The 25,213-nt window shown below is 40.7% G+C and overlaps 1 protein-coding gene across 1 annotated transcript in view; it reads right to left on the reverse strand.

The window, feature by feature from the left end:
* Window positions 1-8,556: 8,556 nt before the first annotated feature.
* Window positions 8,557-25,213, reverse strand: part of LEPR (leptin receptor) — a 61,570-nt gene continuing 44,913 nt past the window's right edge. Inside the window, exons 10-18 of the mRNA XM_077824144.1 lie at window positions 23,461-23,609; window positions 23,015-23,174; window positions 22,842-22,924; window positions 20,384-20,600; window positions 18,588-18,767; window positions 17,539-17,634; window positions 16,722-16,824; window positions 15,682-15,757; window positions 8,557-9,378 (exon numbers count right to left, since the gene is read on the reverse strand). Of these exons, the coding sequence (XP_077680270.1) occupies window positions 8,557-9,378; window positions 15,682-15,757; window positions 16,722-16,824; window positions 17,539-17,634; window positions 18,588-18,767; window positions 20,384-20,600; window positions 22,842-22,924; window positions 23,015-23,174; window positions 23,461-23,609 (1,886 nt within the window). The remainder of the gene's footprint in view (window positions 9,379-15,681; window positions 15,758-16,721; window positions 16,825-17,538; window positions 17,635-18,587; window positions 18,768-20,383; window positions 20,601-22,841; window positions 22,925-23,014; window positions 23,175-23,460; window positions 23,610-25,213) is intronic.

The following is a 25,213-nucleotide window of genomic DNA, read 5'->3' on the forward strand; positions in this document are numbered from 1 at the left end:
ATCTTCACTTCATCACATTTCTTATTGAATCAGCCAGTTGGGCAAGAGGCCAATTTCTTCAGCTCTGCATCACTGAGATCAAAACGTATTGATTTGAATTAAGCTTTTAGGGAGGTGACTAATTATGTATGGGGTTAAAGGACTAAAGAATTGCAGAATATATTACCCAGTTGCCACAAACAAACCCATTTTGATAATCCCGCAGCTATGTGTGCTGAGTCTCATATTACATCTATGGAAAAATATATGGTGATTTCATTGCAGGGAGCATATGATTATGCCATAGTTCTTAAACTGCAGTCCATCGACCACTGCTAACTCATGGAGCACTCCCATGTGCTTCTCTAACTTGGGGAAAGCACCCATTGGTCTTCACCTAGTGCTGCTTCCCACTAGATGTAGCATTGTTCAGGATTCTTTAAAAGGTTTGTGGAAAATATTTTGTGCAACTGAGGTAAATCAAACCAATTCAAGCAGCTCTCTGCATCCCTCACCAAATTGGTGGATGGCACAAAAATTAGAAAGGTAGCAAACACAGTGGAGGCTAGGACCAAGCTGCAAAATGACTTGGAGAGATTGGAGTAGTGATTGGAGTAGAAGGCAATGACAGATTTGGTAAAATCCTGCACCCAGTTAAAGGAAATTAAAAGCAGAAGATATGAAATAAGAGGATGTAACCAAACATCCTCACCCATTGTAATAAAGCCAGGTAGGGTTTTGTTTTGTTTCTTTAAACTGTATTTCCTTAATTCTGCCATCTAGTGACGTTCTCTATATAACTAAGCAGTATAGCTACCACAGAAGAAGTACAGGATTCAAGATTGGGTGTCCATGAGAGGATACATTAAGAAGTGATCCACAGCCACTGGATTAGATTATACTCTGGCAGTGTTCTATATAATACAGGACCTCTGTCATTTTCAAAGTTAAGTGAGTTGTGTAAACTGGGAAAGTAAAATTCTAAAGGCTCTTCTCTTCCATTTAAATAATACCATCAGTGCTCAAGCAGCAAAGGGAAATGGGATGGAATACTTTGATTGTCCCCTGGAAATTGTTGGTTCCAAAAGCTAAGCAGAGATACCATACAAATATGGAAGCACACAGGTATTTAAATATAACTTCAACAATAAACATTTTATTCACAAAAATAAATACAAAATTACTCTGCTATTGTTATAAAGCACTGTTTAAAGTTACATTCTGAGAAGCGAGAAATAATTACTTAAATAACTGAAAATATTCCAAAAGTGAAAGCCACATAAAAATTTAATTTACAGCTTTGGCAAGGACCACCCCCCCAACATTCCATTCCATACATTCAAAGTTAAGGATAATTAGACAAAACAATGACTCAAACTGAACAGACTAATAAACCACAAATATACAGAATACATGAAAAAGCAATTTCCTGTTACTTTAACCGATTCTTGTTACTTATAACATCAACTGCAAGAAAAAAATAAAATGCACATCTAACCTTGAAGGGCAAATTAAATGACCCATAACTGCAATAACACCACATTTGATTAATTAATATATTTTTAACATAACTGGTCTATACTCTTGAATGCTATTCAAAATTGATTTGCAAGCCTTTAGTTCTAGGATTTATAGTTATTTACTTCAGAAGTCATATATGTTCCTCCTAAAGTTGCTTGCTAGGCAGTTTAAACTGAAATGTTTTCCTGGTGGATGAGTAACCATACCACAAAAATCACTCTACAGAATTTGCAATCTTACTGGCAGTCTCAGCATTGGCAAATGAAGGGACTTAAATCTGAATTCTTAGCAAAAGGTGAGGTATATTGATAGGAAAGTATTTTACTGCCAGTACCCATGCTGTATTTTTTCTGGGCCAAGTCATAGCCTATTGTCCATCTATGGTATAGTGCCCTCAAGACCTCTGCAGCACACCTGTGCTCCACAGCCATGATTTTTCCACTCATCCTGAGGGGACTCTTTTTTACCTCTGAATGTAGATGGCTGCCTAAGGGCTAAGCCATCTCTTTACTGAGGTGGAGTTCAGGAGTCCACTTACCCAAGATCCATATATGGTGACTGACGGATACTATCATCCAGTGGATGAAGATGAAGGTTATCAAGTTGAAGAAGACAGAAGAGAAGAACTCTTTCCCTCAGCCACCTTCCTTCCCTGCTCCATTCACCCAGTTCCCCACAGGATGATGGCTGGCTCCCTCTTCCTGACCACCTCTTTCTCCCCATCTTCCTATTATCGTTGGCCTGCAGTAACTTCCCTAGGCTAGCAGGAAAGAGGGGTCAGACTCCAGGAAGTTCTGCTCAGGAGGAGAAATATGGAGTAGGAAACACATTTGCTTGACTATTTTGTCTCTTTTCCATGTCAGCCAGTTTTATGGCCCCTCACGTCTGGGTGGGGACACATCCTCCCACTGATGGGTGATGTGATAAGAATCTTCAAATATGTTAAGGGCTGTTATGAAGAGGATGGTGATCAGTTGTTCTCCATGTCCACTGAAGTTAGGACAAGAAATAATGGGGCTTAATCTGAAGCAAGGGAGATTTAGGTTAGATAGTAGGAAAAACTTGCTAACTATAAGGGTCATTAAGCACTGGAATAGGCTTCAAAGGGAGGCTGTGGAATCCCTGTCATTGGAGGTTTATAGGAATAGGTTGACAAACACCAGTCAGGGATGGTCTAAGTTCACTAGGTCCTGCCTCAGTTCAGCGGGCTGGACTTGACTTCTTGAAGTCTCTTCCTGCCTTACGTTTCTGGATTCTATGATCCCCTCCACTTCTCCTCAAGGACTAGGCCATGGTTGGCTCAATACAGAGCCATTTTATACTAGTCTGTGTGGTGTTACTTCAGCTACTCCTTAAACTTAATCATGGCGAGAGATTTGGCCCAATGCAACCAATACAGGATTTCAGTTTCCTATATGTCCCTATCCCAGCTGCTGAACCCATGCTAAAATATATGTATATTTATAGGGTATTTAAGTTCCATTGTTGCACATGCAAATGAGATCCAGAACCCCCCTGCCCCCAAACCATGCTTGCAAATATGATTTCAATGCAGCATTTAGAGTATGGGCCAACAGATGTGCACTTAGAAGATCAAGGTCCAAATTCTCTACTGTCATAAGCAGGTGCAATTCCATTGTTCAGTGGAGTTGTGCTCACTTACAGAGGTGAATCTGGCCCCAAATCACTGATGACCAAACTTCCACCCTGAGATCAAGAACAAATAGCTATTTGAAATTTACAGTTGACCTATATATGGATTTACCAGTTGCCGATTCACAGACTGCATGTGTGATCATTCAGCTAACTGGTCCAGAATTCCTGTACGGAGTGTAACACAGAGAATCAAGCAAAAACAAACAAACCATCAAAGAAAACAATAGCAGTAGGCTCTCCATTGAATTTCTATGCCATTCCCTTTACAGCTCTCTAAAGTCTGAGCTAATGTGGTGAATCATCCTTCCAAAATTACTTTGTAACTGTATCTGTTTATGCATAAAATCTACTTGTTTATCCTTATAATTAATAGACACTAATGATTTTGGTCACTCTTAAAATGAATACATTGCCAACCCCAGGCATGTTAAATGTCGTCAGGCTGTTGTTAATGTAGAAAGGGTGAATTTAAAAACAATTATCTGAGGTGATATGACAGATATCCAATTTCTGTTAAAGTACAACAGAAAGAGGAAAGATTGAAGGAGACTCATTAAGAGTAATTTCAAGAAAAGAATTACATAACTGCTGCCAACTCTTAATCCTCACTGTCAAAGAAAGAAATGGCACACACCGCTCACCTTAGCAATAATTACAGGGGATTAAAGGAGCACAGAGACAGAGGGGATCAGATGGTGGATCCAGGATATGCAGGTGTTGCCTTTTTACAGAAGAGTGTAGAGATAAAGAGTGGGATTTAATGTTTTATACAGATGATGCTGAAGATGCCATGTAATAAAATGGGATGGTAGAAATTTCTCCTGCCTTACTCCACAAGGTCAGGGAAAGAGTTGCTTTTGAGCTATCAAAAATATAGGAATTTAGAGGTGGTTTGAGGTTGCTTTAGCAAAAAAAGAGATTAAATATGCAACACACAAAATAAGGGATTAAAAATTGTATAAATTGTACAGTGGCTGCCCATACAAGCCTGCCTTTCCCCCCTTAATTAAATAGAGGCACTCTCAGAATTTGCAGTATTCCTTTCACTAGTCGTACAGAATTCTGCAAATACTGAAGCAATTAGTTTTTAAAGGATGACCAGTTGTTATGCATGGTTGAGTAGGGGGAAGATGGCTGGGATCATAAATAGGCACAGCAGGCTAAGGGCTGGATTTTCAGAGGCGCTAAAGACTTGAAACACCTATTGACTTTAACTGGAGCTGTGGGCGCTCTCTGCTTCTGAAAAATTAGGCCCCCCAAATGCTTCCAAGCCTGCACTTCGTTTTGAGCACACTGGCCATTGGGTGGCAGGATTAGCCAAGCAACGTATAAATGGTAAGGCACAGTGTTCTGAGTTTAGCGGCATTGCAGGGAGGGAAATTAAGGAGGCTGTAGAGAGAAGGGCAATACGGAAGATGTGATGATTGCACACTGGAACTTTTCATGGCAGTGACACCTAGTCATGTTATTTCATACTGACCCAAACAAAATCAGTGGTAGAAGTCTTAACTCGCTTGTTCTATGATACACATGTTCACAGAACCAGAAGGAGAATCCCTTTTGATCTAGGTTCCAATCCAGGAAAGCCTTTAGCCTCTTTGAAGTCAATGGGATTACCCACATGTGTAAAGCTTCACCTGTGCTTAAGCTTTTTTGCTGGATCAGGGCCTTGTAGCAGTGATCTACATCAGGATTTGCAAAACTGCAGTTAGCTCTTCGTTTACTTCAAAAGCTACTAGCTAGTTTTGGTAATATGAAAATTCTGAACAATACCCAGAGTTTAAAACAAAATGAAACTCAATGAGACACACCATCTTTTCAAGTTTCTGTTATTTCAGTCTTCATAATGAACTGAATCCTTTCTGCCTCCAGCACCAAGTCAGAGAAGCCTGGCTTGTGGCAGGGGATTCTTTTGGGCCTGGGGTGGGAAAGGATCCCTCCCCCATGTCGTGGAGTGGTGATACAGTTGCTCTGTAGCAGTTAATCCACTGCTGAGGGTGCAGCAGTTCAGAACATTTCAGCATCCTGGATTAACAGGAAGAAAAGGCTTGTGGCTCTGCCAGTCCTGTGACTGCTCCTCCCCTCCCCCATCCTCAAATCCTGCTGCACAGGCACACAGAGGGAGTCCCCTCAGAGCTAGGCTCCACCGTACTCTGGGGTGCGAGTAGAACCCATGCAGGTTTCCCTCTGCATAGCAGAACCATACTGGTTTCACTGCCTGGAGCCTTCAGAAGCTATGAAGGAAGATACAGGATTTGCAGGAATAGAAGTCAGAAGGGCCGCATTGCAACACCTAGGTCTGCTTGCCACTCAAGTGGTGAAATGCCATCCTTCCCAGAACTTGGAGAATTCTCCACATTCCATGTGGTCAGATATTTGTGCAGGAAGGGATGAATTTCATTTTTCATGTGTTGTCTAACTGGGCAGCTGGTGACTGATATATTTACACGGATGTTAGTGAGAACTTTTCATTTATTTTACTCATGTTATCTTTAAATTCCAGTGTCTAACACCACATATAAGAGTCAATCCTTATGGCACGTCAATGAGCAAGACCAAAAGCCCACTGCAGTCAATAGCAGTCTTTCCATTGTCTTCAGTGGACTTTGCAACAGGCCTTTGATTGCCTAAATTCTCAAGTAACTAATGATTTTGGGTGCTCAACCTGAGATACTTGATTTTCAGAAAGCATAAAGCACCCCAACCTGTGAACGTAAGAACCCTTTAAGGTGTCATGTCAGGCACCTAGAAATGGAAACCTCCAAAATCAGTAGTTACCTTTGAAAATGTAAAAAATTTGCTCAGAGCCCTTTTACTCTATAGCATTTCCTATTGTTCCTAGTTAAATAAAGTTCTACTACACAGCTCAAAGTTTTTGTTGTTGTTGTTTTTAAATCACTTACATTGCTTTTGGGTAGATTAAATTTTGGAATTATTTCTAAACTCAATACCCTTACATATTTGAATACTATTTAGAAGTTCTTCAAAATAATTAATTGAAAAATTCTCAATATAAAAATAATTAGTCATTATAGAGTAGAAAATACATATTTGGTTTAAGAATAGGTTTGGATTTTTATTTTGTTTTGTAATTTACCATAGAAAATTCAGGTGAGACACAACATCTGGTTTTCTCCGAGACCCTACTTCCTACCCAGTTTATCAGCTGGGTTCATTGAGGCATAAAGAGGTGAAGTGATTTGCCTGAGCTCACACAGAGAATCTTAATCCCAGTAGGATTAAAAATATAGGAAAGACCCTTTTGCTCCCAATCATTACCTGTTTGCCATTTGACCACAGTAGCTTCTTAACATTGCTTTTCTATAATGGGGTCTCATGAAATGGGACTGGAAATAAAGGGTACTTTATTGTGGTACCTTCACTACTAGAGCCTCATTTTCAAAAGGGGCCTCCAAAAACGTGCCCATTTTATTTCCGGATGCACTATTTTGCCGAGGCAAAACCCCACAAAAACGGGGAGGCTATAAAGCCTTCCACAAGAAGTCTGACTCCTGTTATCTTACTGCACTAAATGTACATCTCTAGCTACTGATACATTCTCTTATTTCTGGCAATGCTTTATACACTGTTGTTCTACTTAACGCACTTTCCCTTGATTGACAGGCATAATTTCCCTGTAATTATTCGCTCCCAATGGTAGATGCCTTCACTTTTATTTAAAAGGGACAGTGTGGGGGAAGCTAGGCCAAACCCGCCCCCTATATTGCTAAACGTCTCACTGTCAAGGATTTACTTGAAGGATGCCAAGTACTTTTCTTTAAAGTAATCATTGCTACCAGCTCGGTCTTCTTTTTTACATATTCAATTTAATGTAGACCCCACCGAAACAAACAGCATATACTCACTGTTACCCATCATAAATATGCTGGGGCTTTGTGTATGACGCTACCCAGCACAAATGAGTTTCGTTAACAGACGCTCTGGTTTCTATAGGAGCACTGTTTTATACATAAAGGTATTTAAGCTGGAGAGGGAGCTCCCATCACATTAGCCTGAGATGATGATGAGCTCTCCTTATACTATATGCACTATATAAATGGGATGGGTACTTCACTCCTAAGTGGTGAACATACTCTCTGCGTGTATAGACAGGTGTGCGTACACACAGGGCCAGTTCTAGAGGTGAGCAAGCAGGGCAGCTGCACGAGCTGCTAGCTGCCTGGGCACATTGTACAGCTGCTGCTCTGCCTTTTGTTTGTATTCGGAGACTGATTCTTCCCCCGCCCCCTTTTTCTTTCTTTTTTTTTTTTTTGCTTGGCTGCTCTGGAGGTTTGCATTGTGCCGTAAACATTTTCCACACTGGCCAGCAAGACACCTCAGGCCATTACAGCGCACACGTGTGCGCTCCCCCGCACCATGAAAGCCTGGCCCCTTGTTACCACACCAGTTAGCTGAAAAGTGACTTCTACTTTGGACAGACAATTGCTGTGCAGAACTGTCCACAAGGGGACTTTTCCCATCTTTGCATTTAGGCACTACAGAGCTGCTTGTGCAAGGGGGAGAGATCAGGAAGGCCATGCTCCCTATGTGCAGCCTGCTTTCATCTTCTGCCTCCAGCTGGGGAAGCATGGGCTACTCCAGCCCTACGCCTGCAATAACCCTGAACCCATTGCTGCTGCAGCAGGTGGAAGTTGGGGAAGAGAAAACACTGCCTTCTCAAAGAGCTTTTTCAGAGGTGTTTGGCCTCTGCCTAGATCCTTACCTCTACTGAGAGTTGTGGTTCCGTTGACAGATGGCTCCTTTGGCACTGTGTGCTGGGACTGCGGCCTGCTATTGTGAGTGGTGTTGGGCAAGCACTTCATCTTCAGTGCCATCACTCAGTTCCTCAGTTGCAATGGGCTCCCCTCTCCCAGAAGGGGAGGGGCTTGGTAGCCATGCACATTTGATGGAATCACCTGTGGTCCAGGACTGCTATAAAGCTGCCAAGGGCCTGTCCCAAGACAGGCCTTAGACTAGGATCTGTCCTAACAAAGAGAAGTTTAAATAAAATGCCACCTTTGGAATCCTTGTCATAGGACCTTTCAAGACCAACTTTCTCATTGGAGTGTTTGCAAGAGGACATGGTCAGAGAAACATGTAGAGTAGGCACCACAAATAGCTAATTAAATACCAAATACTTGAAACAACAAAATGAGGAAATGAAAGCCCTAATTTGAGGTTTTTAAATTAGGCCACTATGTGGAATTCTGTGGGGCCAAAGTGCTGATTTATGTCAGTCAAATGTAGGCGCAGGCATCCAACTTCAAAATGTGGGCATTACACGTTCACTATTCTTGAGAGTTTCCTGAGGGGAGAGGTGGGTGGGGAAGATATTGACCCTTCTAAAAAAAATACTAACAGTAGCAATCAGGTAGATATATGGGACTATGCTGTTATGACTTAAGTTTTGGTCTCTGTTGTCTCTTGTAGTTTAACGGTGGTTGCCTGAAATTGTGGCATGTATGGTACAAAGGTTTTAACAGAGTTTTCATATTTAAGGCTATTTTTGATAAAGGGATTTAAATCAGAAGTAGTATCCTGAAGAAACCCCATGTCTTTGAATAAACCATTTGTGTGAAGATGACACATCACTCTAGAATTTTCTGTTAAAAAAATTTCATTTTCATTTTTTTTAATCGATGTTAGCCCTAAGTAATAAAGGCTCCTCTCAGGACTGTCTCCATCACTGAAAATGTCATCGTGGTCTGAAGGTTCTGAAAAGCCCTCAGAAGAAACAACAGAAAGGGATATCGTTTTGCTAGCTTGGCTCGGATGTTGATCAGGCAATATTAGAAATGCCTGATTTCCCACCTCCCATGACCTAGAGAAAGGATCTGTAACTAAGGAGTCTTCACCTAAGAAGCATCCATTAAATGAACCACTTAGATTCTTTTGCTGTTCACAAAGCCCACTTGATTTGCAGTTACTGATAATTGTAGCGTACTTAATATTGGACTGTCTCATAATTCCTTCACTGACTTTGTCATCATGGGAACTCTCAGAAAGGCTGTTACTGAAATGGCTGCTAGAACAAGCCGAGTCATGCTCAGAGTCTTGAATCTTTGTGAACATTGAATCAACTGCTAATAAATCTTGCTTGTCTTCACTTTTCAATGCTTTAGCAACATTGATGTCTTCCAAAACTATTTCTGGCTCCAGAAGAAGAGGCCCAAATGATATTGCTTCAGGATGCTTGATAAAAAGATGCTCAAAAGTTTCAGGCTAGAAGAAAAGACATATTTTAATGCTCATCTATCAGTTAATAGTTTTATTTCAATGTGAAGTTACTGTACTTAAGAGCCACAGATGAAAACTTTATAAAAAGTACATTGATGAAAAACAAACATAACCTAAGTCTGCTATGTGGCAGGGTATCAAAGGGGGGAACTGAGGATAGAGAAAGCAAGCACATGCCTGTGTCTTATACGTGCAGGGAAGGATTGCTCCTGGAAAGTGCTGAGCATTCTGGCTTAATTCAGCAAAGTCCATTAATTTCAATGGCACTATTCATGTCCTTAAAATGAAGCTAGTACTTTAGTGCTTTGCAGGATAAAGCCTTATATGCTACAGGATTTTTTTTGGCATTTTATTTTAATTGCATGAACAATTTGGCATATTAGAAATGAATCAAAATCATTTACACACAACTGAAATGACCCTGCCTGTTACAATTATACTATCTAGAGTCAAATCCTGCCATCTAATAATTTTTTTAGGCTCTTCACCTGTGAGTAAGGACTGCGTGTTTGAAATTTACACACACACACACACACACACACACTTATTTTAAGGAAATGCATCTTATCCTACATCATAAAGGATGTGAAATATATATAAACATTTCAAATATACCGCAGTATAAATTGATAATAGGAAACTGGCTTTCCTATTTACTACTAAGAAAAGTTCACCTTAAAGTATATACCCACTGATGAATTTAATTAAGACAAATAAAAAAAATAATTAGTTAAAAACAACAGATTGTGTTTATGTTAACAAACCATACAGATATTATATCACAGCAGGAAACCTTCCAAAGTAATGATTCCAAATTTCAAAATGCTTAGGCTGTTGTACATTATAAAAAGGTATGGTACAATTTTATCTATCTTAGGCTCGTGGGTGTTTGTTTAACCTAGAATAGCCATCACCATAGCATTTAAGCCCTGATTTAGCAAGGTATTTAAGCATGTTTTTAAACTACTCACACATTTAAATGTCAACACTTGCTTTGGTACCTTGCTGAATTGTAGCCTAAATGCTGATTTGGGATAGCTTCTGCAGTGCTTGCATGCTCAGAACTCTCATGGACTTCAAAAGTACTGTGAATATGACATTTAAAATTAGCAAACTGATTACTGAAATGAGCTGCAGACAGTTGCTACAATGCATATACCAAGCAATGTCTTTAATTCATATTGAATGTCCCTTATTGAAATTTATCCTTCCCTAAGGCAGATCACCTATGAATCCAGGTAGGAATGTAGGAACTGTTGTAATGAATCAGATCAATGGTCCATTTAGTTCAGTATTCTCTCATCAGCAGTGGCCAGTACAAGATACTTCAGAGCAGAAATCCCACAGTAGGCAGCTGTGGACCTCTCGGCAAGCATGTTTCTTTCTGACCACCAATTACTAAAGGTTGACTTATGCTCCGAAGCATAAGCATAACTCTGGATATGAATTCTACAGAATCACATTAAGAATACTGCCTATCACATTTTATCAAATATCAAAAATTAAATGATCAAATACCACTTTTTAAAATAGACATTTCAATTAGTAAAGGTCACTTTCTGCTGAATCAAACACATCACTAAGTAAAATATATTAGATGAATATATAAATACAATGAATATACAATCTCCTGAGAAAGATGTAATACTATAATATAATGTAAATAATGACAGAGTAATATGTGTAAATATCGCTGTAAAATATGTTCTCAACAGGTGTGTCATATGATTTGTGCAAATATTTTATAGCAGTTAACATAATTCTATGAAACCAAAAGGGAATACTCATGGCGTTAGGTGGCACAGAGTAAAATTTAATTCACACTCATTTGCCAGACACAGGAAGACTACAAAATATGCTCCACTCACAATCCTGCAGTCCTTAGGTCCTGCTTAACTTTACACACTGGGAATAATCCCACTGAGGTCAATGGGACTACTCACACTATGCAAAGTTAAACATGTGCATAAATCTTTTCAGGGATAGTGCCATAGTCATTACTCAGCCATATCTCCCTTGGAAATCATTTGGAGCTTTGGATAAGTAAGGTCTGCAGGATTAGACCCTATGACCCAATCCTGCAAACACTTATTCACATCCTTATCCTTAAGTACAAGAGCCATTTCACTGGAAAATCAGTGGGATCATCCATAATCTTAACATTAAGCACGTGTGTACATTTTTGCAAGATTACAGGACAGATGCAGGATTTACCCATCCTATGCTGTACTGCATTAATGGTTAAAAATGATAATATTTTGTTAAACTAATACTCCATAAATACAGCCTTGCAGTATCAATCATAGAACATACTATATCAAATACACACATTAGTAATCAATTATTGACTCTAGTTAACCTTGCATTCTGACAGACGTATCAAAAGAAAATAAGAGTTACACGTGGCTTCAGACATAAGGATGTTAGAGGTTTCTAGTGCTGATATGTGGAAGTTTTATCCAGGCAATGGGTATTAAAGCTAATGAGAGTTACAGTACAAGTTCTACACTTCGTTTTTCCCACTGGAAATTGCATTCAAATAAATGAGGGCAGAATCTGGCCCCAGCTCCATAAATTCCTTCTATTTTCAAAGGCGTATAGACCCTGGCCTTGGATGCACATGGAATCAGAGAGACTCAACGGTGCTCATCTGAGGACAGTATGGGTACGTCTACATTGCAATAAAAATAACGAGTCTCAGAGCCTGGTGAATTGACTGGTTCACAGGGCTTGGTCTGCAGGGCTATAAGTTGCAGTGTAGACAGTCTCCCTCTCAGTCTGGATCCTGGACTCCGAGACACCCCTGCATCGCAAGGTTTCAGAGCCCGGGCTCCAGTCTTTGCCCAATGCCTAAACTGCAATTTTTAGCCCCACAGCCCAAGGCCTGTGAGCCCAAGTGAGCTGACCCGGGCCAGCTTCAGCCATGCCATGAGTCTTTTATTGCATTGTAGACATACCCATGTGGCCCATTTTTCACTAAGATTAATAAAGCGTACGAAGGAAGCATGCATTAAATATATAGACTGTATTGCAGTACATGCTGTCAAAGGTCACATGACCCTTCAATTTCCCATTCAGCACAACACATTGTGACGGGGCAAGGCCAGATGGCTATAGAAAAGTAGTGGGAGATAGATATTTTAGCTCCAGGCTAAACAAATCCCTGGTACCAGGATAAGTGAAATGGCAGCTGCTCCAGGTCAATTAAGACACCTGGGGCCAATTAAGAACTTTCCAGAAGGCAGGGAGAATGCTAGGTTGATTGGGACACCTGAAGCCAATCAGGGGCTGGCTGAAACTAGTTAAAAGCCTCTCAGCCAGTCAGGTGGGTGTGCATGTCAGGAGCTGTGGGAGGAAGTTGTGCTGTTGGAGAGGCTGAGTAGTACACACCATATCAGGCACAAGGAAGGAGGCCCTGAGGTAAGGGTGAAGTTGAGCTTGAGGAAGTGAGGGCTGCTGTGGGGGAAGTAACCCAGGGAATTGTACATGTCATGTTTCTAAAAGGTCAGCTACCATAGGTGATACTATTAGGGTCCTTGGGGGGGAGCCTGGAGTAGGGGGTGGGCCTGGGCTCCCTCCCTGCTTTGCCCCTGATTAATCACTGAGACTGGAAGACAACAGAGATTGTGCAAGGAAGGATAACTTCTCCTCACCTCCCTCGCTGGCTTATGATGAAAATGGCTCAGTAGACTGTGATCCTTGTCTCTAGAGAAAGAAGGGTTATGTGGAGGGTCACAGTGAGCCTCTGAGGCTAGCGAAATCTGCCAGGAAACGTGGGACCCACAGAGGCAAGGACAGAAATTTGTCACAACACTTTATATTCACATGCATAACTTCTTTCTCCTTAGCTAGGAACCCAACAGGACATAAGAATATGGAATAATGTCATGGGAGTATAAATCCTTTACTCTCCTTTGGCTGTTCGTAAATTAGTCTAACTTCACTGATTTCAATGGACTTACTCCTGATTTACACCAGCGTGGGAGGAGAATCAGGCCCACAGTCCCTGATCCAACATGTGAGTTATTGGGGCGGTGGTGATAAGTTTCCTTTTCTATATATAGCTAAATTAATTAAGTAAATAAAAAGGTCTCTGTGCTACTCACACTCACACACTTCCTCCAGCAATATGCAAATCTTTGTTCAAAGCCCTACAGCCATATTTGATACTTTTCAAAATTGTAAGGCATTTTCGCCATCCTTGTCGGTATAGCAGCACTGTGATGCTAGTCCACCGCTCCATGGAGCTAATGGAAAAAGTCTCACTGACTTCAGGGAGCTTTGTATCAGGCCCTATATTATATATTTCAATGAACTTTGTTTAATATTAAATGATATTCTTTGCATTCTAACAATACAGCAACACTTCAAACAAAAAAGAAAAAAAGACTTTAATAGGTTAGCTATAAACAGGAAACGATGCTAAATGGAGATTATACTAAGCAGAAGTTGCCATATTAAGGGTAACAACAGATTTGTACACACACACACACACACACACACACACACACCCCTAATGTCAGACACTATTATTAAAGTGGCTGTGATAATAGCTTTGTGTTTAAATGATAGTGAGTGAAGTACCTGTCTACACAACACAACATGGACAATGGTGCTTGTCACAGAAAACTTTGGCACAATGAACATTCTGAATTATTTCTGCAAATTCTTTGGACTAAATTCTGCACTCAGATGCATGTGATCAGCTCCCATTGACCTTTATGGCAGTGCTGTGTACATCCTCAACATGCCTGAAGTCAGTGGAAATTCCCAAAGCTGTTCAGCATCAGAATCAGGCTAGTTCTTGGGCTAAACAACCAATAACTCTGTTAAAGAATTATTTTAAGATGATAATGGGGCAAGTCTTGCACTTAACTAGCTGAATCTCAGACCATTCTGATATTTCTGCTTCTATGGCTCCAGCCTCATAGGTGCTGGGCACTCTCATCTCTTATTGAAGCCTAGGAGATGAAAGTGTTCAGCCCTCTGCAAATCAGAGCCTTAATAAACAGGTCACTAAAAATGTGATTTAAAGCAAGATTTTTGCCGACATGTGTAGCAAACCCTGCTCTAAGCTGCAATATGGCAATTGTTCCTGATTTTGCATGGGCATCTTAAGTTTTGAACAAAACTATTTCCAGGACTATCTTTAAATCAATCATCATGTATTGTATCTGTGTTTCCTGTCTTCTGAATGTAAACAGAAAAATCTTCTAACAATTCTGTATATGAAGTCTGGGAGCTGGCACAATGGTTCAGCAGGAAGTGATCATGATTAGACTTCAAAGAATGTCCATTCTCTGTTTAAATGAAATGAAATAAAATAAAAGATGAGAAAAGAAAACTTCACTGGGAATGAAAATTAAATATCTGAAAAAAATCAAACAGTCATGGTCCATTAGATGCAGTTTCTTTATGAAATAGTAATCCTGAATTTTTAAGTTACTATCTCAATGACTACACAATAAGTGTCAAATTCTGGAACAGAGGGACAAATTCTCAGCTGGTTTGAACTGGTGCCTGTTCATTTAAGTCTGTAAATTGGCACAGGTCAACTGTAGCTGAGCCAGTTTGCACCAGCAAAGAATTTGGCCCTGGGTCTGGACATGTGCCCTCCCCGCCCCCTGACTTCAAAGGGTGTCATACAACTAAGAATCATCTGGTGGCAGGATTTAGCTCTACTAAACACTAAGCCTGGACTTTGACTCAACTTTGAGTCCTAGCCCCCACTCCCACCCACACAAAAATCAGTGTGACTCAGGTCAGCAAACATACAGGACCTGTGTCCTGGCACGCTGCTGGAGGAGTGAGTCAGAGCCCAAGTCCTGCTCTGACTCGAGTCCAAGCCCTATCCTTTTTTGCAGTGTGGATGCAGCTTATGCTGCAGACCAGAGTCAGAAGGTCTGCATAATGCAGTGTGAATGCATTAGCATGGCTGTGAGACCTGGGTCCAGCAACTGTTAAGCCCAAGTTTACAATGCAGTGTGGATGCTCAAGAACAGGCTTGGAAACACTGGGTCCACAGACTGAGAGTTACAGTGCAGTGTAAACATACCCTAAGATTGCCCATGAATTTCAAAATAGGTCTCGATCCGAGGTTCTGGCCCACATCCAACTGTCAGCTTTCTACGGCTGAAGAAAACTCCTGTGTTTTGCTACTCTCCATGGCTTCAAGATCTTGTGTTTGATTATTTGGATAATTCTTAACAGTTTAACACTTTAAACTGAATGTAAGTGTGTGAAACACAAACCCATATTAAAAAAACGTATCACTATGGAAACCCATACCTTCTGAAAATTAACTCCTTGTGCCCAGGAGCAGTTCTTGGGGTTTGGAACATCCTCCCAGAACAGTTTCTTCATTCTGAAATGTTTCGACAAAGCATTGGTTTAGTACTGATTATACACATTGTATATGGCAGTGCTCAAGACAGAAATATAGAACTGCTCACTATCATGGCAGCACAAAGACATAAGCAGAGACAGGGTAATGGCCTGATTTTCAAAGGTACTGAACATGGGCTTTCAGAAATGTCTAGTTCCCAGTGCTGTGTTCAATCCACTAAACCAGAGGTTCTCAAATTGGGGGTTGTATTTGGGGGGGGCGGGGACATGAGAAGCTTGCTGCACTCATTTTACCCACAGCAATGAATAACTAGCGGGGCTGATTCCTCCAGACATATCAGCCTGCAGATGGTGCTGTGCCTTTGACTCTTGATGGCGCCGTGCATTGCGACGGATGTCTGTTAAGCTTGCATAGGAAAAGTATACAAAGTCGTTGCCATCTGTACGTTAATCCGTTTGCTACGATGTGGCGTGCACGTTTAATTGTAAGCATTGACCACGATCGCAGTTTTGCTTTTGCTTTTATTACAATGGGTTACTGGCTCATTCATGCAATTCATGCAATTGCTCTGCTTCAAAAAACAGGCACACCCATCATACTAGTAACAACAGTGTGATGCTAGTAAGCACTATCTCACTTCAAATTGACATTACTCCATACTTAAATGGCTCTGTTTGAATCAATGCCTTACAGTTTTTAATATTTAGTGAGAGTTGCATGTTGATTATTTTATCGGCATATGTACTTGTATGGTGTGGGGGGTATAAACGACTACAGACATGAAGAAGGGGGGGTGCAATCAAATACATTTGAGAACCACTGCACTAGACTATGCTGCCTTTCAGATAATGTACATCTCAAATATATAAATGGTCCCAAAAATTAACTAGGTGTGAATGTTTCTATAGGCACACACTTTTTAAGCTGCAGTGTCTTCTTATAAGCACATTTAGGGAATCGTATATGGAAATAAACAACATGCCTTTGTTGCGAGATCAGCAAAGTTCCAAGCAACAAAACGAAGGATGAAATAACTATTGGTAGAATCACATAGATGCCTGCATCATTCCGTTTTTCACTCCTATCTGAAAACGAAAGGAATCTGTTTCAATCTATTTGCAATATTTCTCCAGTTATCAGTCCTAACTTTACTGCAATTTAAAATATCTATAAATAGAACAGTTTAGATAACGATCAGTATGCATACAAATCAGAAACAAATTACTCGCTGTACATTAGTAGGTTATATATGCTTATTGTATCACCCTTAAGTAAATTGTACTGTGTCACACCAGGGACCCCTGACTTGTGTACAAATACACAGGACGTGAAATTACTCTAAAAACTCAGTGGCTCCCATGTTTCTGTGGGATAGTCCGTTGTTCCCCTGTTACTCAGAATCATCACTAAGGCAAATAAAGGGAGTAGCCCATACACAGAAGAACCATGGGAATATAGGACCTCAGAAACCCCTTGGGATTGTCCCAACATATGCCCTTCCCCTGCAGAACACTGACCCTTTTGAAAACATGGGTCAAAACTTGAAATGCATTATGATATTAAATAAAATGTAGAGACAGTGCCAGGAAAAGTTGGTGGGGGTACTCCACTGACTTCTAAGCTATGCCAATTTATATCAACTCGACTAGGGTCAGTTATATCTCAATCACTGTGTTTTCAAAACAGTTTTCTTGTTGTTTCTCATAAAAACATGAGCAAGAGTCCATATCATATTCAAAGGGAACTTTTACTAACCAGCTGCTGCTTAATAAAAAAAAAATTAAGATCATATTGGTCACCTTTGATGAATCCATCAGTTGTTTTGGGGTTGCCTACTCCTTCAGGGAATATTGGGTACAGGCTAAACTGGTACTTCTCAATAAGAATAAAATGATCTGGAAGGAAGAAATCAGACTTTTGAGTTTAAATTCCAATTTAGTAAGACTATAAAATACTAGCCTCTAGAGAGGCTTTGATCTCATGCAACAGTGGTTCAAGGGAAGCCCACAGGAAAAGAAGAATTATTTTCTCTCGTTTAATCCTTTAAATTTTGGATTCAAATGTAGACCCAACAATCTATTTTGGATATATTAGCAATTTCTTCTTATGGAATTATTAGCTTTTGATGAAAAGATTATAAATATTAAAGCCCCAAAGCACATACAGTAAAATCTGGATAAATAGTAGATATATGTAATATTTATATTTAACATACATTCAGCATATATTGGTGTTAGCATAACATATATAACTGACCTTTCCTCTTTATCACTTCCTCACAACCAAATACAAACCCACACATGTACAGGATGTAAAAAAGATGAAGCATACTTTTTCCCCAAGTTCAATATGGTAATGATGATCCTTAAATGGATGTAAATCAGGAACAACTCCATTCAGATCAATGCAGATATATCAGCATAAAGCAGGTGCAAATGAAAGGAGGGTCAGGCCCAGAGTGAATATGGAGGTTTGTGCAGATCTGAACCAACGAGTCTGCAGTTCCTTTGTGCGCAGCGACTAAGGTGCGTATGGCTTTGCGGACCAATGCCCACGTGACACAAGGTGATGCAGGACCAGGGCCTGGGTTTTTAACAGCAATAAGGACAAGTCAGCAATCCTGTATCAGCCCAGGTCATTAACTCTATAGTTGATCCTCAACTGACAAGTAAGATCCAGTACAGCCAAGAGCAATCTTTAACACTCAAAGTATTCTTTCATTACAAAAAAAAGAGAGAGAAGGATACAGCAGAGAAGCTAGATTCATGTACCCAGAAAGTGCAACCTTTCACCACAGTGTAACACAGGTAAAAATATCACGTGTGTTTATTTTCAAGTACAAACTCACCATAAATATAGTATTTGCTAATATTTGGAGCAACTCGTATCCATTTCATTTGTTCTTCCTCATTAAGGTTTTTCCATTCAAGAAAAAAAGACATCACATACATTTGAGGTGAAAGTGTCCAGGTCAGAATTACACAACTGCTGTTTACTGGATAAGCACTGAGTGACTGCACAATATTCACTGATAAAACAGAAAAAAGCATGATTAAAATGAGATCAGCTATACCAAATCAGAGTTGGATTATACATGCTAAATCTCAGATCCCACACAGAGATGAAAAAGATTATAATGGTTTAGGTTCTTTGTTGTTTATTTTTGCATCTCCACTTAAGTCAATGAAGTGACATTGTTTTACACTTGCACAGGACTTATCTTCACAGTGGGGTAATGTGCTCTACAAAGGTGTGATTTCTAAAGCACACCAACATGTTGCACATTAATTAGTCTATGCAGATTCTGACAGTTCATATAGAAGGTACCCTAGTGTGTTTTAATGTAGTACTGTTTGAAACAGCACTACATTAAAGCACGCCAGCAGCATCTATATGGACCGATTAATGTGAAAATCGTTAGTGCACTTGAGAAATCGCACCCCTGTAGAGCATATTAGCCCACCCTGTAGACAAGCCCTGAGTATCTGGCTCCAGGTGTTAAACAGATCAAATCTGTGGGTTGTGTTCCCACCACATTTCACACAGTGTTCTCTCCTTAAGCAATATTCCTGTTTTGAGCAATATTCCTGGTTCTTACCTCGAACTTTCAAACTTTCACTCCTTAGTTGAGACATACTGTAATAGCTAAAAACCATCAAAATGTCGCTAGCAAAACAGAGCATAAATCTACGGCTCATGTGGTGTTACGCTCTTCTATGGAACAGGGATAAGAACCTAGGTGGCCAATTTCCATCTTGCACTCCTACTGCTAGCTGCAGCCTTTCTGGGGTACGTTCATGCACACCATTAGCCAGACTTTGACCCATAGAAAGCACATGCATTTAAATACTAGTTGACAAAATTTCAGCTCTGCCTACAGATTGCAGTAATGCTTCCCATGACATTTAAAATACAGACTACCAGCTAACAAGGCAGAGTCTGGGTGAATCAACAAAGAGGGTGCTACTATGAAGTGTAAAGTCATAATGAATAAGTGAGCTGTCAGAAAATGCCGAGTCAATGGAAATCAAAATGTTCCACAGGAAGGCGTTGATTTCATCAAAAGTCTTGACAGAAGAAGCAGGCTGGCCAGCGAGCCCGCCTGCCTGGTTTCCTGCCAGCCCACCTGGCTCCCTAGTTTTCCCACTGCTCATCTGCAGAGGGTTCTCAGAAAGCTGGAGCATGTCAATCAAGCTGCTCAATTTCCTGGGATCTCCAGTTCCCCTGCAGTCCACCAGGTAGGCTGCCAGGCTATCCAGTTCTCTGGGTCCCCCACAGCTCACACAGCAGGCTGCCAGGGCTGCCCAGCTCCCCAGCTGGCAGCCGAGGGATCCAAGCATCCCTCAGGTGAGCAGCCAGGATCTTGGGGTGCATATTTCATTTCAGAACAACCAAAAATGTTCCCACAGTGGGAATGTTTTTGCGTTGCTGAAACTAAATATTGGGAAATTTCAGTTCTGTTAAAAATGTGGAGTTTCAGGCTTTTCATTCCTATTATAGCAGAGAAAGTCATCATAAGAGGTACATTTTCCTTCTTAATAAAGATTTCTTTGTTAAAAGAAAACTGTCAAAAGCACAGTAGGCATTCCTAATGTTAAACATCTTCTGAATGCATCAGTGTTATTACTAACCTGTTAGTCTTACCTGTGCTCATTTGCTGCGACAGAGTTAAATTAAAATTCATTGAGGAAGCTCCAATTGAGTTAACAGCTAGCACTGTAATGGTGTGTGCGTCCTCAGTCCATGGAAACATACAGGTAGTGCCATTGGTGACATATTCAGTCCAAGTGATGTTTTCTGAAGTGTGATGCTTTACAATATATCCACACACACTGCATAATGAGTAATTCCTCATCAATGGCTGCAGGAAATATCAGTATATTTTAGCTTGCTAGGGTTTGATTTTCACTTGACAGTAGAGAGCAGCCTTCTAGTTCTGAGAGAGCAGGACCCTAAATAATACCCATCAGGGAGACGACTTTTCTTATACCTAAAATATTGCTGTGCATTTAAACAGGCTAAAGTTTTTCCATAATCACTGACGCCTGACATCTCTACTTACCATAGCTCCTAAGACAAGTGTGATTGAGGAAATGCAAACCTTTAGTTTGCTCTGGTAACTCATCGTTTTATCTTATTATTTTTAAAGGATGCAGAGCCAGAAGGAATTGCCATGATCCTAATTTGGGGAAGTATTTTCAGTAAGAGACTCAGGACCAGATGCAATAATGCATGCGAGGCTGCAGGCATAGTTACCATGACTACATGTGCAAATAAGGGTAGTTAGTCAGTCACCTAACTAATCGTTTGCATGTGCAATTACACTGTTTGCACGTAGAGTCACAGCAATTGTACAGGGGATGGTTTATAGTTGCTGGAACAATTCTGCACACAGACCTTGGCCTCCTTTTCTGAGAATCTGGCAAATGGAGACGAACATCTTTCAATATAATTTGCATCCACTGTTTTAAAAGACTCCAAATCATAGAGTTTAAGGCCAGAAGGGCCTCACAACCAAAATAAGCCCAAAGGAGACTAGATTGTGTGCCAAAGGCAGAGAATAAGAGGGACTGAGGTGCAACAATGCCCGAGGGTCCTGCAATGGCAGGGAAATGACTAAGTGAGGTGTACCCAGATAATTCTGGAAAGCAACCCACATGCTGCAGAGGAAGGTGAAAATCCCCAAGGTCCCTGCCAATCTGACCTGGGGGAAATTCCTTCCTGATGCCACACATGGCGATCAGTGAGCATATGAGCAAGAACCAGCCAGCCAAGCCTTTGAAAGAGAGAAGTCTCAGTGTCATCTCAGAGCACTGGCCTACCCTGTCCATGGTCCCATCTCCATGTGGCCATCTAGATGCTTCGGAGGAAGGAAACAAAAAACATCACAACAGAATACATGGGGGTGGGGGGCCTGGGGGATCCCTTCCTGACACCTGCAGGTAGCCAGCTGAAGCCTTTGTTTTTTGGCACATGTAAGCATCAGACTCAAGTGCAATATTTTAAAAAAAACTTTTTAAAATAAATGAATGGTACATCTTTGCAATTATATTTTATTGTGTATTGCCTGGTCAAATCTTAAGATATCATGATTTGACTTATACATCTGATATTGGAGTTTCTATTCCTCCAAACTGCAGCGAATCAGTACAGCCCAGGTGGCAAGATTTGTCTCGACAGGAAGGATGGTGAGTGCTTTACACTCTGGCCAAAATACTGTCCTTCCTATTCTGGGTGCTGGGAGGTTGGGAAGAGGAGCTGACGATGCAGTGGTTCTTTAGCAGAACAAAAGGACTTGCTTGCTTTGAGAGGCGGGGATTATGTGTATACAGTATATGCTGTGTGGGTGATGAACAAATACGAGCAGCAAATAACCCCATACAGCCTGTGCTACTGATTGCCCCATGTAACTATGCTTAGGGTACGGTCAGATCCTATTCACCCAAGATGGGCCTCTGGTGTGACAACCAGGGCAGTTAGCAGGGTCACTGGCGAGTGTTCTGTTGAACTGTAAATCTGGAATCCTGCCCTGCTGCTGAATGAAAATGGCTGCTGACTGACTGAGTGAACGGAGAGTCACTGTGACCTCATAACCATCCAGAGCAACCAGAGCAACAGCAGAGGGAAGGATTCTATCCTATTAAGTTGGAGAAAAGGGAAGAAAAACAGCTCTGCCAGCTTGTGGTAGAAAAGACTTCAGTGTATAAGGAAAAGGGAGAGGGAGAGACAACTGCAAAAAGCAGTAAGGAGAAGAGAGAAAGATATGGGAGGAAAAGAGGTAAGAACTATATTCTGATTATATTGCAGTACTGCCACCAATGTTTTTTAGGAACCTCTACTACCTGACAGGGCTGCTGAGTGAGAGGTGGTAAAATTAATGAAGCTGTGTCCTAATTGTACTGTCTATAAAAGGACCATGAATAATGAATGTTTGAGTCTGTCATTCAGGACCGCACGTGCTTGCTCTATGCCCACCTCCAGTAACTCCACCAACACTTTTGAATCATGCATCCCACAAAGCCATCAAACTGTGGCATCATCCATATCATGAGTGAGAAACAGAGACAGTGAGAGACAGAAGCTGAAATACAATTCTTCATACCTTCCAAACTAAAGTAACATTTTTCTGCTTCCTTATGGGATCTTCATTAATAACTCTCCAAAATTCAGGACCTCTCAGGGGAGCTGCAAAATTACATCCATTTTAAGAAGGAGAACAATTTCATACATGCATAAAACTATAATCTTCAGAGTATATTTACAAACTACACGCACCTTGGATATCCTGTACAATGGTATACGCTGGTTTACTCCAATCACTCCAGTAACCTAATCCATCTAGTCCACTGCAGCGCACCTGAACAATATATACAACACAAAGGTCCAGTACCTTTATCATGGCTGATCTTGTTGGTGCATTTGAAACCTCAAATATCTGCAAAAGAATTAAAAATACTTAGATTAGGAACACCACACAGTTTTCTAGGCATCTGACTGAGATCTTAATTCCTCAAACTGGTAAATTCAGACCTCCTGCCACTGAGTCCAATGAAAAAGACAGCCCACTAATATAATTTTGCCGCAGAAAATAAATTCTATTGCAAACTAAAATACTTTATCATTTAGAACGAATTCAACATACATTGGTTGATTGACATGGACTTTGCATGCACAAACACTGCAAGGATGAAAACATTATTTTGTATTAAATATAATAGTACCTCCCACAATATTTCTTCCCTGTTCACAGAGTACCGAATCTGAAACTTAAGATCGCTGTTCGAAAATGCTGGGTTTGTCCAGCTCACATTCAGCAGCCCAACATTCTTGGTGATTTCTGCCTTAACGTTAGAGGGAGGAAACGGCTTCACTAGAAAATTGAAGAGAAAAAGCCACTGAAATGTAGACTCTGAAATATCTAATATTCTATTTTTCTCCTCTACATTGGACTGTATTGCGATCTTAGCTACAGCAATGCAAATTCTCCTCTGATATCAGGGGTTATTCCAGATTTTCTCTGGTTTATCAAATCAAAATCTTTTCAGTTTAATGTCTAGTGCACCATACAGGTTTGCTTACTCATTCACTACAGATGTAACTCAACTGTAATTGACAAATTGAATGTCTGTCCCTGAGATATTGCCCCACATCAGGACAAAAAGCTGATATATCAAAACTTTTTCCACAGAATGAAAAATTCAGAAAAATTTCAATTCGGAAACGTCAAAACATTTCATTTTGGTTTATCTTCGTTTCACTTGGGGTCAAGTCAGCATTGATGTCTGCATCCATTTCAGCTTCCAGGCTGCCTCCTGGAGACTCTACTCCAGGGAGCTTGCAGAGGGGCATCGTGGAAGATAAAGTAGGGCTAGGGACCGGGGGCCAAAGGGGAAAATGGGGGCATGACTAACCCAGAATTACAACTCCCATGACGCACAGCAGTGGCTCAGGCAGAAGTAGAAACTAATATGGAGTCAACCTGAAATTACATGTTTTGATTTTCCAGATGGAAACCTCTGCCAAAATTGCTCTTTTCCTATGGAAAATTTCAATTTCAACGATGCCCCATTTTACAACAAGAGAATGTTTTGTTCAAAGTTCTTTGAGCAACCCTACTAAGAAGCAATAAAACAAAAGGGTAAGGAGAACTAGAATGACCACTTTGTTAGCAGTACAGTGCAGAGCATGCTTCACTCACTGTAGCTCAACAGCTTTATCTTATCTCTACTGTATTTAGAGTGATGAGTGTATAACTCAGACTTTTAAAACTCTTCAGGCCAAGTATATCTGAAAGCCTTCATTTGCCAGCGCTCCTCAATGTACATTCCATTCAGCACAGCTTATTTTACCAGCCATTTAACAAAAGGAAATCTAACGCATTTCTAGCTAGATTACTTACTAACTTAACAGAGTTTCTGAGACTGCATTCCTGATCTGTTCCCGGCAAAAGCATCACACAGACAGACAGACCCTTTGTTCCCCCCCACCCACTCCAGCTCTGAAAGTATCTTGTCTCCTCATTGGTCATTTTGGTGAGGTGCCAGCGAGGTTATCTTAGCTTCTTAACCCTTTACAGATGAAAGGGTTCTGCCTCTGGCCAGGAGGGTTTTTATAGCACCGTATACAGAAAGGTGGTTACCCTTCCCTTTATTTTTATATGACACGCCCCCCAAATCACAGATAGGGTGAAAACACAGGCTGTGATTTCTTCCTGGAGCTCTAGGAGAAAACAGAATTAATAAGACACATGCACCTCTAAATATACTACCAACTGTATAAAGACTAACAAAATTTCCCACATCTCAAGGACGATTTTAACCAGTTGATTCTGGGAAACTTTCACGGGAGAGTGCATCAGTCACTTTGTTAGAAGCTCCTGAGATGTGTTGTATGTTGAAATAAAAACCTTGGAGAGCTAAACCCCACCAAATATGTTTTTTGTTATTTCCTGTGGCAGTATGAAGCCACTGTAGT

Source organism: Eretmochelys imbricata, chromosome 8 (assembly GCF_965152235.1).
Source record: "Eretmochelys imbricata isolate rEreImb1 chromosome 8, rEreImb1.hap1, whole genome shotgun sequence".
NCBI lineage: Eukaryota > Metazoa > Chordata > Testudines > Cheloniidae > Eretmochelys > Eretmochelys imbricata.